Consider the following 13831-nt stretch of genomic DNA (forward strand, 5'->3'; position numbering starts at 1 on the left):
CTCTGGCACCCGTGCCAAAGGTTCGCCACCACTGCTTTATGTGGTTATAGTCTTTTTAGAAATGATTGTAAAAATAAAAAAGGGGGAGGCGTTTTTTTATAAGTGAAATCTTGCCTCAAGCCCGTACTGCGAGATGACATCGGTGACGCAAATTCAAAATGTGAAGTCCCTATGGGTGGAGATAAGGGGAGGGAAAAAGAATAATAAAATATTACTAGGGGTTTGTTATAAGGCTCCAAATATAATGGAGGCAGCAGAGGAAATGCTGATAAGTGAAATGGATGCGGCTTCAAAGCAAGGTGAAGTACTTATCATGGGGGACTTCAATTACCGCGATATTGACTGGGGGGCAGAAACCTGCAGGTCCTTCAAAGGGAGCAGGTTCTTGTCAACAACAAAAGACAATTACCTGTCGCAACTAGTCCTGGAGCCAACAAAAGGGGGGGCACTGCTGGACCTTATCCTTACCAACAGACCTGATAGGTTATCAAAATTACAGGTTGGGGGAACCTGGGTAATAGTGATCATAAGATCATTGATTTTGTATCATGCTTTACTAAGAGCATTAGTGGAGTAGCAACCAACACTCTAAACTTCAGAAGGGCAAATTTTCAGCAACTAAGGGAAGACCTTATAGGCATAGACTTGGACAATGTTCTCAAAGACAAAAGCCCCCCCCCAAATGGGACTTTTTCTCATATATCCAAAAAAAAAAAGTCCTGTGAGAAACACATGCCATATGGTAAAAAGCATGAGAGGAAAAAGAAAAAGCCAATGTGGCTAACTAAGGAAAGAAAAGCAACAAGCAAAAAAGATAAGGCGTTTAAGGTGATAAAACGTGAAGGAAGCTATGAGGCATTACAGGATTATAGAGAGAAAAATAAATCCTGTAAAAAGCAGGATTAGAGAAAAAAAAGGAACAGAGACAGAGAAATATTGCAAGGGAGAGCAAAAATAATCCCAAATTATTTTTCAAAGTATATAAATGATAAGAAACTAAAAACAGAGTGTGGGCCCTCTTAGAAATAACATGGGGGTCATGGTGGAATGTCAACAGTTTAACCCAGGAAGAGGTACGGCGCCGCCTCGCAACCACAAAGATGGATAAATCACCGAGGCCAGATGGCATACACCCCCGGGTTCTGCATGAACTATGTACCGTGATAGACAGGCCGTTATTTTATATATTTTAAGATTCACTGAGGACTGGTTATGTTCCACAGGACTGGCGCATAGCAAACGTGGTACCAATATACAAAAATGGATCAAAACGCGATCCTGGAAACTACAGACCCGTGAGTCTAACTGCTGTGGTGGGGAAAATATTTGAGGGGTTTGTTAGAGATGCTATCCTGGAGTATCTCACTGTACAGAACCTAATAACCCAGCATCAGCATGGGTTTATGAGAGATCGGTCCTGTCAGACTAATCTGATTGGTGGTTTGGTAGGAGGAAGTAAGTTCCAGACTGGATCTGGGGGACGCAGAGGATGTTGTATATCTGGACTTTTCAAAGGCATTTGACACCATGCCGCATAAAAGGTTGGTATATAAAATGAGACTGGTGGGACTAGGGGAAAATCTGTGTATTTGGGTAATTGGCTTAGTGATTAGTGACAGAGGGTGGTCATTAATGGCACATTCTCAGATTGGGTTGAGTTTACTAGTGGAGTGCCACAGGGGTCAGTATTGGGGCCACTTCTTTTTAATATTTTAGTTAATGACTTTGTAGTGGGTTTACACAGTCAAGTTTCAATATTTGCAGAGGATACTAAACTGTGTAAAGTAATAAGTACTGAGGTTGACAGTTTAGCATTACAGAGGGATTTGTGGAAGCTTGAGGAGTGGGCAGAGAAATGGTTGATGAGGTTTAATGTAGATAAATGTAAAGTTATGCACTTGGGCCATGGAAACAAAAAGTATAATTATGTTCTAAACAGTCAATTACTTGGTAAAACTGGAGCTGAAAGGACTTGAGGGTATTGGTGGATGGTAAACTCAATTTTAGTGACCAGAGCCAGGCGGTTGATGCTAAAGCAAATAAAATTATGGGATGTATCAAGAGAGAAATAGATTCTCATGATAAATACATAGTTTTTCCCTTATACCAATCCCTGGTCAGACCACACATGGAATATTGTGTACAGTTTTGGGCAACAGTGTATAAAAAGGACATAGTAGAGCTGGAACGGGTGCAAAGGAGAGCAACCAAGATTATTAGGGGTATGGGGGGACTAGAATACAATGACAGATTACAAAATATTGGATTATTCAGTTTAGAGAAAAGACGGCTGAGGGGAGACCACATTACAATGTACAAATACCTGAACGGACAGTACAAGGATCTCTCCAAAGATCTTTTTATACCTAAGCCTGTGACCAGCAAAGGCATGCTAATTAGGACAATCTATATAGTCTAATGGTAGAAACCAGTTAATTTATTTGGATCTGATGGGAAACAGACAGACATTCTTTGTCAACAAACTGAGGAAAGACGGAAGCCAAAGTGTGTAAAGAAGTCAGTGAAAGGGCTGTAGGAAGTGTCATGACTTGGGGAATTTTTTTCAGCAGCAGGAGTGGGATCTCTCATATAGCTACATGGCAGAGTGAATGCATGTTTGTATCAGAACCTTCTAAAACATGTGGTTCCTTCCTTGTGTTCATCACTCAATCAACAAGCACATTTAATGCAGGACAGTGTCCTTGCCACACAGAAAAATGGGTAAAGCAGTTTCTTGAAAACAAAAAAAAACATTGAAACAGTGAAGTGACCAGACCTGAACTCAATTGAAAACCTCTTGAAAATCCATGGTAACAAAGTTATGGCCAAGAAACCCACAACAGTCCCAGAACTGTGGAAGAGACTGGAAGAAGAATGGCCCAAATCCCACCAGAGCAGTGTGAGAGCCTAGTGATGTCCTGTGGTCACAGATGTGCTGAAGTCATTCACAGCGAAGGCCTGTGCACTCCCTACTGATTATGATCAGCAAGTTTTTTGCAAAGCAAAAGGTTTTATTTAAATATAATTTTGTAAAACACTCTTCTGGTGGTATTGTTTACCTCTTGCAAAAGAGCAGCTTCTCCCACTCAAATATTCACACCCTCTGTGCTCCACACCTGTTTTTGGCTTTAAAAACTGTATCTGGAAAAACTACGAGGAAATGCACCCGAGTAAGTGGTATTTAACGCATGCATTTTAAAATGCAATAGCTGGAGAGATTTGCCTAATTAAATTGCTATAAAAATTGGCGTTTACAAAACGCACCAATTAACATCTGTAAACAGTTGCGTTTTGTAATCGCAAACGTTAACAATTTCACTGGGAAAATCTAACGAGTGTTAAATGCCACCGCACCCTTAGGGCGCATTCCCACTTGGCTTTTTTGTTGCGTTTTTAAACACTTCCAAAATGCAAGTGGGAGGGGATTTGGTCAAAATGCATACGTGATTCCCATAAAATGCATAGGTTTCATTGGAAACGCACATGCTTTTTGGCCAAACCCCCTGTCATACGACGATGCAGGAATGCTGCATATGACAAAGCCGTGACCAAAGTGTCCTCCTATGTCTAATTTAGAGGACGCCTCTTACAGTCCACACACAAACTGGCAGAAAACACAGCCGCCCCCGCAGGCGGCATATGAAAGGGCAGCTATAGCCGCCCCCGTAGGCGGCATATGAAAGGGCAGCGCAGCCCCCCTGTACACTGTATATAAGGTAGCGCAGCCCCCCTGTACACTGTATATAAGGTAGCGCAGCCCCCCTGTACACTGTATATAAGGTAGCGCAGCCCCCCTGTACACTGTATATAAGGTAGCGCAGCCCCCCTGTACACTGTATATAAGGTAGCGCAGCCCCCCTGTACACTGTATATAAGGTAGCGCAGCCCCCCTGTACACTGTATATAAGGTAGCGCAGCCCCCCTGTACACTGTATATAAGGTAGCGCAGCCCCCCTGTACACTGTATATAAGGTAGCGCAGCCCCCCTGTACACTGTATATAAGGTAGCGCAGCCCCCCTGTACACTGTATATAAGGTAGCGCAGCCCCCCTGTACACTGTATATAAGGTAGCGCAGCCCCCTGTACACTGTATATAAGGTAGCGCAGCCCCCCTGTACACTGTATATAAGGTAGCGCAGCCCCCTGTACACTGTATATAAGGTAGCGCAGCCCCCTGTACACTGTATATAACACAGCGCAGCCCCCTGTACACTGTATATAACACAGCGCAGCCCCCTGTACACTGTATATAACACAGCGCAGCCCCCTGTACACTGTATATAACACAGCGCAGCCCCCTGTACACTGTATATAACACAGCACAGCCCCCTGTACACTGTATATAACACAGCACAGCCCCCTGTACACTGTATATAACACAGCACAGCCCCCTGTACACTGTATATAACACAGCACAGCCCCCTGTACACTGTATATAACACCGCACAGCCCCCTGTACACTGTATATAACACCGCACAGCCCCCTGTACACTGTATATAACACCGCACAGCCCCCTGTACACTGTATATAACACCGCACAGCCCCCTGTACACTGTATATAACACCGCACAGCCCCCTGTACACTGTATATAACACCGCACAGCCCCCTGTACACTGTATATAACACCGCACAGCCCCCTGTACACTGTATATAACACCGCACAGCCCCCTGTACACTGTATATAACACCGCACAGCCCCCTGTACACTGTATATAACACCGCACAGCCCCCTGTACACTGTATATAACACCGCACAGCCCCCTGTACACTGTATATAACACCGCACAGCCCCCTGTACACTGTATATAACACAGCACAGCCCCCTGTACACTGTATATAACACAGCACAGCCCCCTGTACACTGTATATAACACAGCACAGCTCTAGAACAGCTGCACGACTGAATGACAGCACATAACACACCCCGCCCCCTGTCACCGGGTCACTCACTCAGCTGTCCGCCGGTGCTGGGGTTACTGATGCCCGTTGCGGGCGGAGCTCCTGTTGTCGGTCTCTCGAAATTTCCTGGATTGGAGAAGTAGTCCCGGAGTCGGGGCAGCTCCCGGCCGGTCTCCAGCAGCTCGGTGTGCAGCTCCAAAGCCGTGAGCAGCAGCTGATCCCGCAGCAACTGCGCCGCCACCGCGTCCAGTGGTACCCGCCCGGGCTCCCCGGAGGGCACTGTCAGCCGGGGGCCGGCGGGCTGCAGCAGGGCAGGCTCGCTATCGTCCGGTAGATACCGGGCAGCTAATGAAGGGACAGGGCGGGCGTCCAGTGGAGACACATCTTCTTCATCCTCTTCCTCCTCCTCCTCTTCTTCTTCTTCGGGTTCCTCCTCTGAGTCGCTCAGAAAGGGGTTCACGCTGCTACTGCTTGTACTGGGGGCCACTACACCTGCCGAGATGCCTGGACCCCCGGGAGTAACACCCGAGGAGCCGCCCGGGCCTGAACCTGCTGCAGGGGCCGCCATCTTGTAATGAGGCGGGGATGGAGGAGGAGAAGGACGCTGGATTGGAGACACCCTGACTCTAGTGCTCACATAGAGCAGGAGACTGCTGCTGTCACCGCCATAACACAGGGCACACCTTCCACCCTGCTATAGGTGCTATACGCCCCATACTACCAGGTTATCACAGGGTGCAGTGTACCCTATCACATCCTGATGGCACTGCCATTACCTTGTATCCCTGTGGTGCCTTCAAATTCTTCCACTATTTTGGCAGATACAATAGTAAAAGTGTGAAAAAATAATAATAATGGAGCAGCATCAATTCACAAGGACTGTCACCATTATAGGCAATGAGGGTGCCAGCAGTGTAACACAGCTACACCGACAGAATAGTCAGTATTCTTCATTAAACCTAATGACAGGTTCCACAGCACCTGGCCAAGAGACTCATCCAGTCACAAGGGGTGAGTTTTCCTATGAGCCCTAGTGACTCTGCTCAGCTCCCTCATCCCCCCTCCCTCAGAAACATGGGAGGGGGAATGAGGAAGTGTAGAGAGAGGTTGGCTGTGTGTGACTCCCTGAAGAGAATCCCCCCTCATTCCTCATCCTTATTCCCTAATGAGGGATCGGAGCAGTGTCAGCTAGTGTCTTGGCTGAAGAGAAAACATGCACACTCATGACTCGGTGAGTCTCCTGGCAAGTTGCTAGCTTGTTTTAGCTACATTACAGTTTATACAAAAAAGCACAGTATGAAGACTTCTGTGAGAACCTGTCAGTAGCACCTATCTGGGGGAGCTCATAATGAAAGTGGTGACAAAATACTGACCTACTGATCATGTTATCTGTTTATGTTTTAGAAATATGTAATTTTCTATTTTGTTTCTTTGTGCTTTTTAAACTTTTAGCAGTTTTTTTGCTTAATAGTATTAGTATACATTTTATGTGACATCATTAAAGATTATTTTAGGCTACAATGTTATCTTTTTATGAACAGGGTTGAACCTCTTATGGTACAGAAAGGTATACAAATTTCAAATCAATAAAAAATATTAAAAAAAAGGTTCAACCCCTGGGACCACCTCTATTCATGTTCACTTGCAGTACAGAAGTACCACTAGAAGTCAGGGTTTTTTAGGGACAGCAAATGATTGCACCAAATGCAATACATTTTAATAGTGAATTCATGCTGACCTTTTTCCAGACTGTTTGTCCATTCCATAAGAGGTAGTGCCAATGGAGTATCTCCATTAGGGTCTTATGGGAGACTCTACATTGGTCCTAGGGGCCAATGACCATTCAAGTGGCTGACCTGGTTACAGAATCTTCCTGCCACTGCTATACACCCTTTAAATTGTGGCCCACTGTCCTCCATGCCCTCATATTGTGGCCGCTGTCCTCCATTTTCCCTCATATTGTGGCCTCCTGTCCTTCACCCCCTTATATTATAGCCTTCTGTCCTCCATCCCCTCATATTGTGGCCCTTTGTCCTCCATTCCCCTAATATTAAAGCCTTCTGTCCTCCATACCCCTCATATATGTGGCTGCCAGTCCTCCATCTTCCATTGTGTCAATAGCATGGCAAATAAATGCAAAGTGCAAAGAACGGCCAATCAAGGTTTGACATAGTAGTATAGCTACATACACACCAGAACACATACCCACTCCCCTCCTTCTCCCAACATCCAACACCAAGAGGGACTCGAACTTTGGGATATTATATAGCAGAATGAGGAATCTCACCTTGCCCATATCTGAGGTATAAACTTATTAACCAGAACAATCCAACACATAATGACAGGATCCTACTGCTATAGTAGTAGTGGCCACCTTGCGAGCCGAGTAGAGGACATAGCAGAAGAAAAATTTATTGTTATGACCATGCACTAACTTGTTCATTATATCAGAAGACTCGCTTTTGGGGGCAGGACCAGTGGGAAATCAAAATGAAAGTTAAAGCAGACATGTCACCAGAAATATAATTGTAGAGGCATCATCCACAGTCTCAGTGCCTGGATCTATGAGTAGGTGCCCCTGGTTTATCAGGCCTGATTTTGATGATAGATTTATTCCCATTAAAGGATAATCTACTATTTTTTTTTTAAATCCACTCTTTTTTATTAAACAGTTTTTCAGTTTACAACATTCACAGTAAAACAAATATTCCCCCCCCCCCACCCTTCAGAGACCGTACAGCATGAAAGGATCTTATTTACATACAGTTTATATTATACATTATACATGGTGTGATGGGGTTAGCATTGTATACAAATGTAGATCAAAGCCATAGCTTCCAATAACATTCATATCAATAAAGCCTGTGACAGCCAGTTTCCGCTTACAATAATTACACTATATTTTCCATACAATGTCTTACAAAGTGTTAAACGGGTTCCTGCGTAGGTGCGCAGATGGGAGTCCCGGCGAGTCAAGCCAAGGCCCCCATATTTTCTCAAATCGCTTTTCCGCCTTTTTTCTTAATGTATACCCCCTTCTCTAGCCTAATTATCCTGTTCATTTTATTAATGAATTCCTGTTTAGTAGGAGGAGCAGCCTGTATCCAGTGATACGCAATCAGTTTTCTCGCTTGGTACAATATACGGGCAATGCCCAGTCGAGGTCCCCTTTCATCTGATACCTCATCTACCCAACCCAGAATGCAAACCATAGGAGTGGCAGGGATCTGCACATCATATACCTCCAGTACCTCCTTCCAAAAGGTACCCAGGTCGGGACACTCCCACATCATGTGGAGTAGATGTGCCCCAAAGAATCTACTATTAGAAGTAGATCTGATGGTAGATTCCTTCTGCCTGCCTCTGCCCTAATCTGTAATTTAATAATTCTGGAACCTAACCTAACTTGTTAAAAAACTTTATATTAATGTAAATTAACTGCAGAGGCTACTGGGGCATGGAGTAGCCTTATCTCCAAGTGCCTGGCCAGACTAGTACACGTCCCAGGAGCCTCTGCCGCTAATTTACATATTACTAAAATAAAGTTTTTAACAAGTTAGGTTAGGTTCAAGGATTATAAAATCACAGATTAGGGCAGAGGCAGGCAGGAGGAGTCTTCCATCAGATCTACTTCTGATGGTAGATTCCTCATGGCATAACCATTTTTATATTTAGACGGATCGGACATTTTGGGATGGGGTGATAACTAACATGATATATATATATATATATATATATATATATATTTGCTTTTTTAATATTTGTTTATATTTACCATAAACTGCAATACTGCAGTTTTGCAGTACATGGCAGCCCTGCTAGCCACCTCTAAGCATCTGCCTCCAGCTTGTGCTTAGAGATCAGGCTTAATTGACAGACCTGGGAGTCTAGTATAGACTCCCGGCTGACATAGTGACCCATTGCTGCCCCTTATGTCCTCACAGGGGACGACTATCGAATCCATTATGACGGTGAATGCAGGATTTAACCCCTTAGCGCTCCGTGCCGTAGCTGTACTGCGCTGCTTCCCATTAGTGCTCAGCGCAGTACAGCTACTGCGCGAGCGCATTGGATTTTAAAAATGTCACCACGTCGCGAGACTTGATATCGGGATGGAACTTGGGTGACAGAGGCAGGAGGAGTTCCTGTCTCCGTCACCCGACCAATCAAATCGGTCCGGCCGATCGGCGCGACTGACTGGCCAATTACAGTGATTTTGGGCTAAAAAACATGGTTTTAGCTCCTTCCTCTTCCTCCAGCGGCACAATTTTGGTTTGGTATCGCTGGAGAGAGGAAAGAGCGTTACTGTGTGCACTAAAATACACTTTTACACTATAATTACTGTTCTGATCCCTATTGTTCCCTACAAATCTCTATCCCTATCTGTTTTTTCCTGTGTCCTGTGTGTTCCCTGTGTGATCGCCTTGTGTGATCCCACGTGTCTTCCGTTTTTCCCTGTCTGTCCCTTCCGAACCCAAAAGCACTTTTTAGTGCGCTGTGTTAGCGTTGTTCTGCACTGGACGCACTTTTCAGTGCGCCGTGTGAATAGCGCTGCACAGAATCTTTAGCGGAAGCTAGTTTGTCTTAGGGCAAGCTAGGTGCATTTGTAGCGCCTTTTTGCGCGGTGCACATAGGTTTTTTTTCGGTGCCTGGTAATATTTTTTTCCAGAGCGCATAGGTGTACCCGTAGTTGGGTGCACTTAGCTATTTTTTGTGTGTGCCATCTGTGCGGCTTGTCCATGTAGTTTGGTGCGCATTATTTTTTGTGAATGCCATCTGTGCGGCTTGTCCGTGTAGTTTGGTGTGCATTAGCTTTTTTTTGTGTGCTATCTGTGCGGCTTGTCCGTGTAGTTTAGTGCACATTATTTTTTGTGTTTGCCATCTGTGCGGCTTCTCCGTGTAGTTTGGTGTGCATTATCAAGTTTGCCCAGGCATATACCCCCGCCAAACATGTGAGTATAGACGAGTCCCTGGTACAATTCAAAGGGAGACTTCAATTCCGCCAGTACCTGCCCAATAAGAGGGCAAGGTATGGTGTGAAGATATACAAGCTGTGTGAAAGTTCATCAGGGTATACCTACAAGTTCAGGGTATATGAAGGGAAGGACTCCACTATAGTGCCCCCAGAATGCCCCCCCTTCCTGGGTGTTACAGGGAAGATAGTGTGGGATTTAGTGCACCCACTGCTGGACCAGGGCTACCACCTCTACCTGGACAATTTCTACACCAGCACCACCCTGTTCAAGTGCCTCTCTTCCAGAAATACTGCGGCATGCGGCACTGTACGCAGAAATCAGAGAGGTCTCCCTAAGTCGCTGCTTGGGCAAAAACTTAAAAGGCACGAAAGCAGGGCACTATGCAGCGACTCTGTATTGTGTGTTAAGTACAAGGACAAGAGAGAGGTCCTTGTATTAACCACAATACATGAGCACACCACCACCCCTGTCCCAGTACGAGGTGCCAGTACAGAAACCCCCAAGCCAGACTGTATTTTAGATTATAACAAATACATGGGAGGGGTGGACTTGTCTGACCAGGTGCTTCAGCCGTACAATGCCATGCGGAAGTCGAGGGTGTGGTACAAGAAGCTGGCCGTGCACATCATGCAGATGGCATTGTATAATGCTTATGTGCTGCATCGATATGCCGGCCAGAGGGGAACTTTCCTGGAATTTCAAGAGGTGGTAATAAAGTACTTTCTTTTTGGAGACCAGGAAGGGGGGAGTGCTAGTACATCTGGAAGTGAGGCCACATCACGTATTGTACCAGGGCAGCACTTTCCAGGAGTAGTTCCCCAAACAGCCAGAAAGGGAAGGTCACAAAAGAGGTGCAGGGTGTGCTCCAAAAATGGCATTCGGAAGGACACCATTCATCACTGTGAGACATGCCCAGAAAAACCAGGGTTATGTATGAAAGATTGCTTCCGAATTTATCATACATCCCTGGATTTTTAGAGTACCCTGTTGTTACCCTGACGCACAGCTTATACATCATGCCGCATGCCGCACCTTCCCTTCTAAGCCCTGCCATGTGCCCAGCCTGTAGATTACTGCCCCGTATGCTATACCCGGGAAAACATGCATCATGATTTTTAGGGTGTTTGTCTCCCATGGCAGCAGCTGGGCCCAAAATGACATAATGGATATTTTTTACTATGCACTATCCATTATGCACTTTTTCAGGGAGGGGTGTAGTTTCCAAAATAGGGTCAGTTCTTAGAGGTTTCTACTGCACTGGCCCCTATTGACATTTACAAATCTTTCATGATGCCAAAAAGAAAAAAAAAATGTATAATGTCTGTGCTCCAACAAATTATTCCCTTTTGAGCCCTGCCGTGTCTCCATCCTACAGATTATTGCCTCCTATGGGGTATTGCCCTAACCGGGGTAACCTGCAGAATGATTTTTGATGTGTTTTTCCCCAGTGGCATGAGTTGGGCAAAATACTTTTGTCACTTCAATGGCATATTTGATAAATTGCAATACAATTGTTTCTCTGCACTACTCACTTTGTATTACATTTGAGCCAGCACCTTAGGGGTTAAAATGCTCATAGAAGCCTACATACATTCTTTGAGGGGTGCACTTTCCAAAATGGGTTCACTACTTGGGGGTTTCTATTGTACTGGTACCTCGGGGGCACCCCCCATTACCGATCTAGTGAAAACGGAGCTTGAAAACCTAAATTGTGCTTCTTTCTTCCTGACCCCTGCCGTGTGCCCAGCCTGTAAATTATTGGCACATGTGTGGTATTGCTGTACTCGGGACAACCCGAAGAATGATTTTTGGGGTGTTTGTCTAAAGTGGCATTGGTTGGGCACAGTACATGAGGCACTAAAATGACATTTTTGAGATAAAAACAAAATTTTTACTCTGCACCCTTTACTTTGCATTCAATTTTGGCCAGCGTGTTGGGGGTTAAAATGCTCATACAACCCTACATACATTCTTTGAGGGGTGCCCTTTCCAAAATGGGTTCACTACTTGGGGGTTTCTATTGTACTGGTACCTCGGGGGTACCCCCCATTACCAATCTAGTGAAAACGGAGCTTGAAAACCTAAATTGTGCTTCTTTCTTCCTGACCCCTGCCGGGTGCCCAGCCTGTAAATTATTGGCACATGTGTGGTATTGCCATACTCGGGACAACCTGCAGAATTATTTTTGGGGTGTTTGTCTAAAGTGGCATGGGTTGGGCACAGTATATGAGGCACTAAAATGACATTTTTGAGATAAAAATGCAATTTTTACTCTGCACCATATAATTTGCATTCAATTTTGACCAGCGTTTTGGGGGTTAAAATGCTCACCACAACCACCAATAAATTCTTTGAGAGGTCTAGTTTCCGAAATGGTGACATTTTTGGGGGTTTTCTATTGTACTTTTACTTCAGGGGCTCTTCAATTACACTGTGGCACCACAAAATATTTGCAGCCAAATTGGCCTTCCAAATTCCCAGCAGCGCTTACTCTGTTCTGGACATCGCTGTGCGGGGAAACAGCAGCTGACATCCACATGTCTGGTATTGCCGTACTCGGAAGAAGCAGGGCAAGAAATTAGGAATATATATTTACCTCAAATTCCTTCTGAATGTATCCATTTTAGGGCTAAATTGGAAAGATTGAAATCAAAAATTGAAATTTAAAAATTTCCAATCCATTTTCGTATGCTTCTGGAAAAATAATAAAAGGGTTAACAGACTTCTTAAATGCTGATTTGAATGGCTGAGATGTTAGGTTCATAAAATGGTGTTACTTGTGGGGGTATATTGTACATAAGCCTCTATAGGGCACTTCCAAACTGAATTGATCACCAAAAAGTTAGCATTTTTCAAATTTCAAGAAAATCTAAGAAGTTGCTACTAAAACTTCAAACCTTCTCACATCCATAAAAAAAATGGAAACTTAAAACAAATAATGGATATAAAAAGAAGACCAATGGCAAAAGGTTTCTATCAAAAAACATTTTTGGTATCACTTTTTGTCTAAAAAGTATAACATTTGAAACTTTGAAAATAGTTATTTTTTTTCAAATTTTTCCCAAATTTTAGAATTTTTACCCCCCAAAAAAGGAACGGATCACCGAAATGACACTACTAACATAAACTACAATGTCTCACGAGAAAACAATCTCAAAATCACAGAGATATCTTAAAGCGTTGAAAAGTTATTACCACAGGAAGAGACACTGGTCAAATTTTAAAAAAAAGTACCGAGCCTTAACGAACAGGCTGCGTCCTTAAGGGGTTAAATGGCTCCTGCAGCATAGATGTCCTTCAGAGGTGTGCAAGCAGTTTTCCACTTTTATTTCCAAAATCAAACACAGACACCTCAGTGGCAAGGAGCCATGTGTCCCCCCCTGTGCATGTTCCCAACACTGCTTGTTGCCATGACAAGTGCCCTATAGGTATTTCTTTTCTGCCTCCACTAAAGCTGCATTAATACTGACCTCTCGCTCTCTGTATACCCTCCTCTGGCCCGCATCCCCCAAAATAATAACCCTGACAGAAGACTTATAGGGATCCCAAACTGCTAGAGGGTCATGGTGATCAGAATTATGATTCCAATATTCTAAGCGGGATGCACGTACCTCACCCTGGACTTCAGGGGGGTGAGCCACACAGGATGCAAACATCACAGACCGAATTCCCTCTGGGGGGAAGGCAATAAGGAGGATTGTAGAATGATCAGAGGCACTACATGAACACTAAGACATGGGGTAGGAAATCAGGGGAAGTAGTCTATACGAGAGAAACTTTTGTGAACAAGGGAATAGAAGGGGTACACACTCTCCATGGAAAGTCTAATAACATGTACAGTTAGCATGTAAAGTGTTAACAGGGTTAGGGTTAGTTGGCTATGGTTAGCAGGGTTAACAGGGATTAGGTTAGTGTAGTAGGGTTAGCAAGGAACGGGTTAACAAGGTTAGAGC

General features: G+C 44.5%; 1 protein-coding gene across 8 annotated transcripts in view; it reads right to left on the bottom strand.

The window, feature by feature from the left end:
- The window catches only part of RELCH (RAB11 binding and LisH domain, coiled-coil and HEAT repeat containing), an 85847-nt gene extending 80292 nt beyond the window's left edge, over positions 1-5555 (bottom strand). For 3 of the 8 annotated variants that reach the window (XM_072152709.1, XM_072152708.1, XM_072152703.1), the window contains exon 1: positions 4954-5551. In XM_072152709.1, coding sequence (XP_072008810.1) covers positions 4954-5470 — 517 coding nt within the window. In that variant the 5' untranslated portion in view covers positions 5471-5551. Of the gene's footprint in view, positions 1-4953 lie in introns of all 8 variants that reach the window. The other 5 variants (XM_072152704.1, XM_072152705.1, XR_011855787.1 and 2 more) reach the window with 4 other exon arrangements.
- Positions 5556-13831: the final 8276 nt, after the last annotated feature.

This window comes from Engystomops pustulosus, chromosome 5 (genome assembly GCF_040894005.1).
Source record: "Engystomops pustulosus chromosome 5, aEngPut4.maternal, whole genome shotgun sequence".
Taxonomy (NCBI): domain Eukaryota; kingdom Metazoa; phylum Chordata; class Amphibia; order Anura; family Leptodactylidae; genus Engystomops; species Engystomops pustulosus.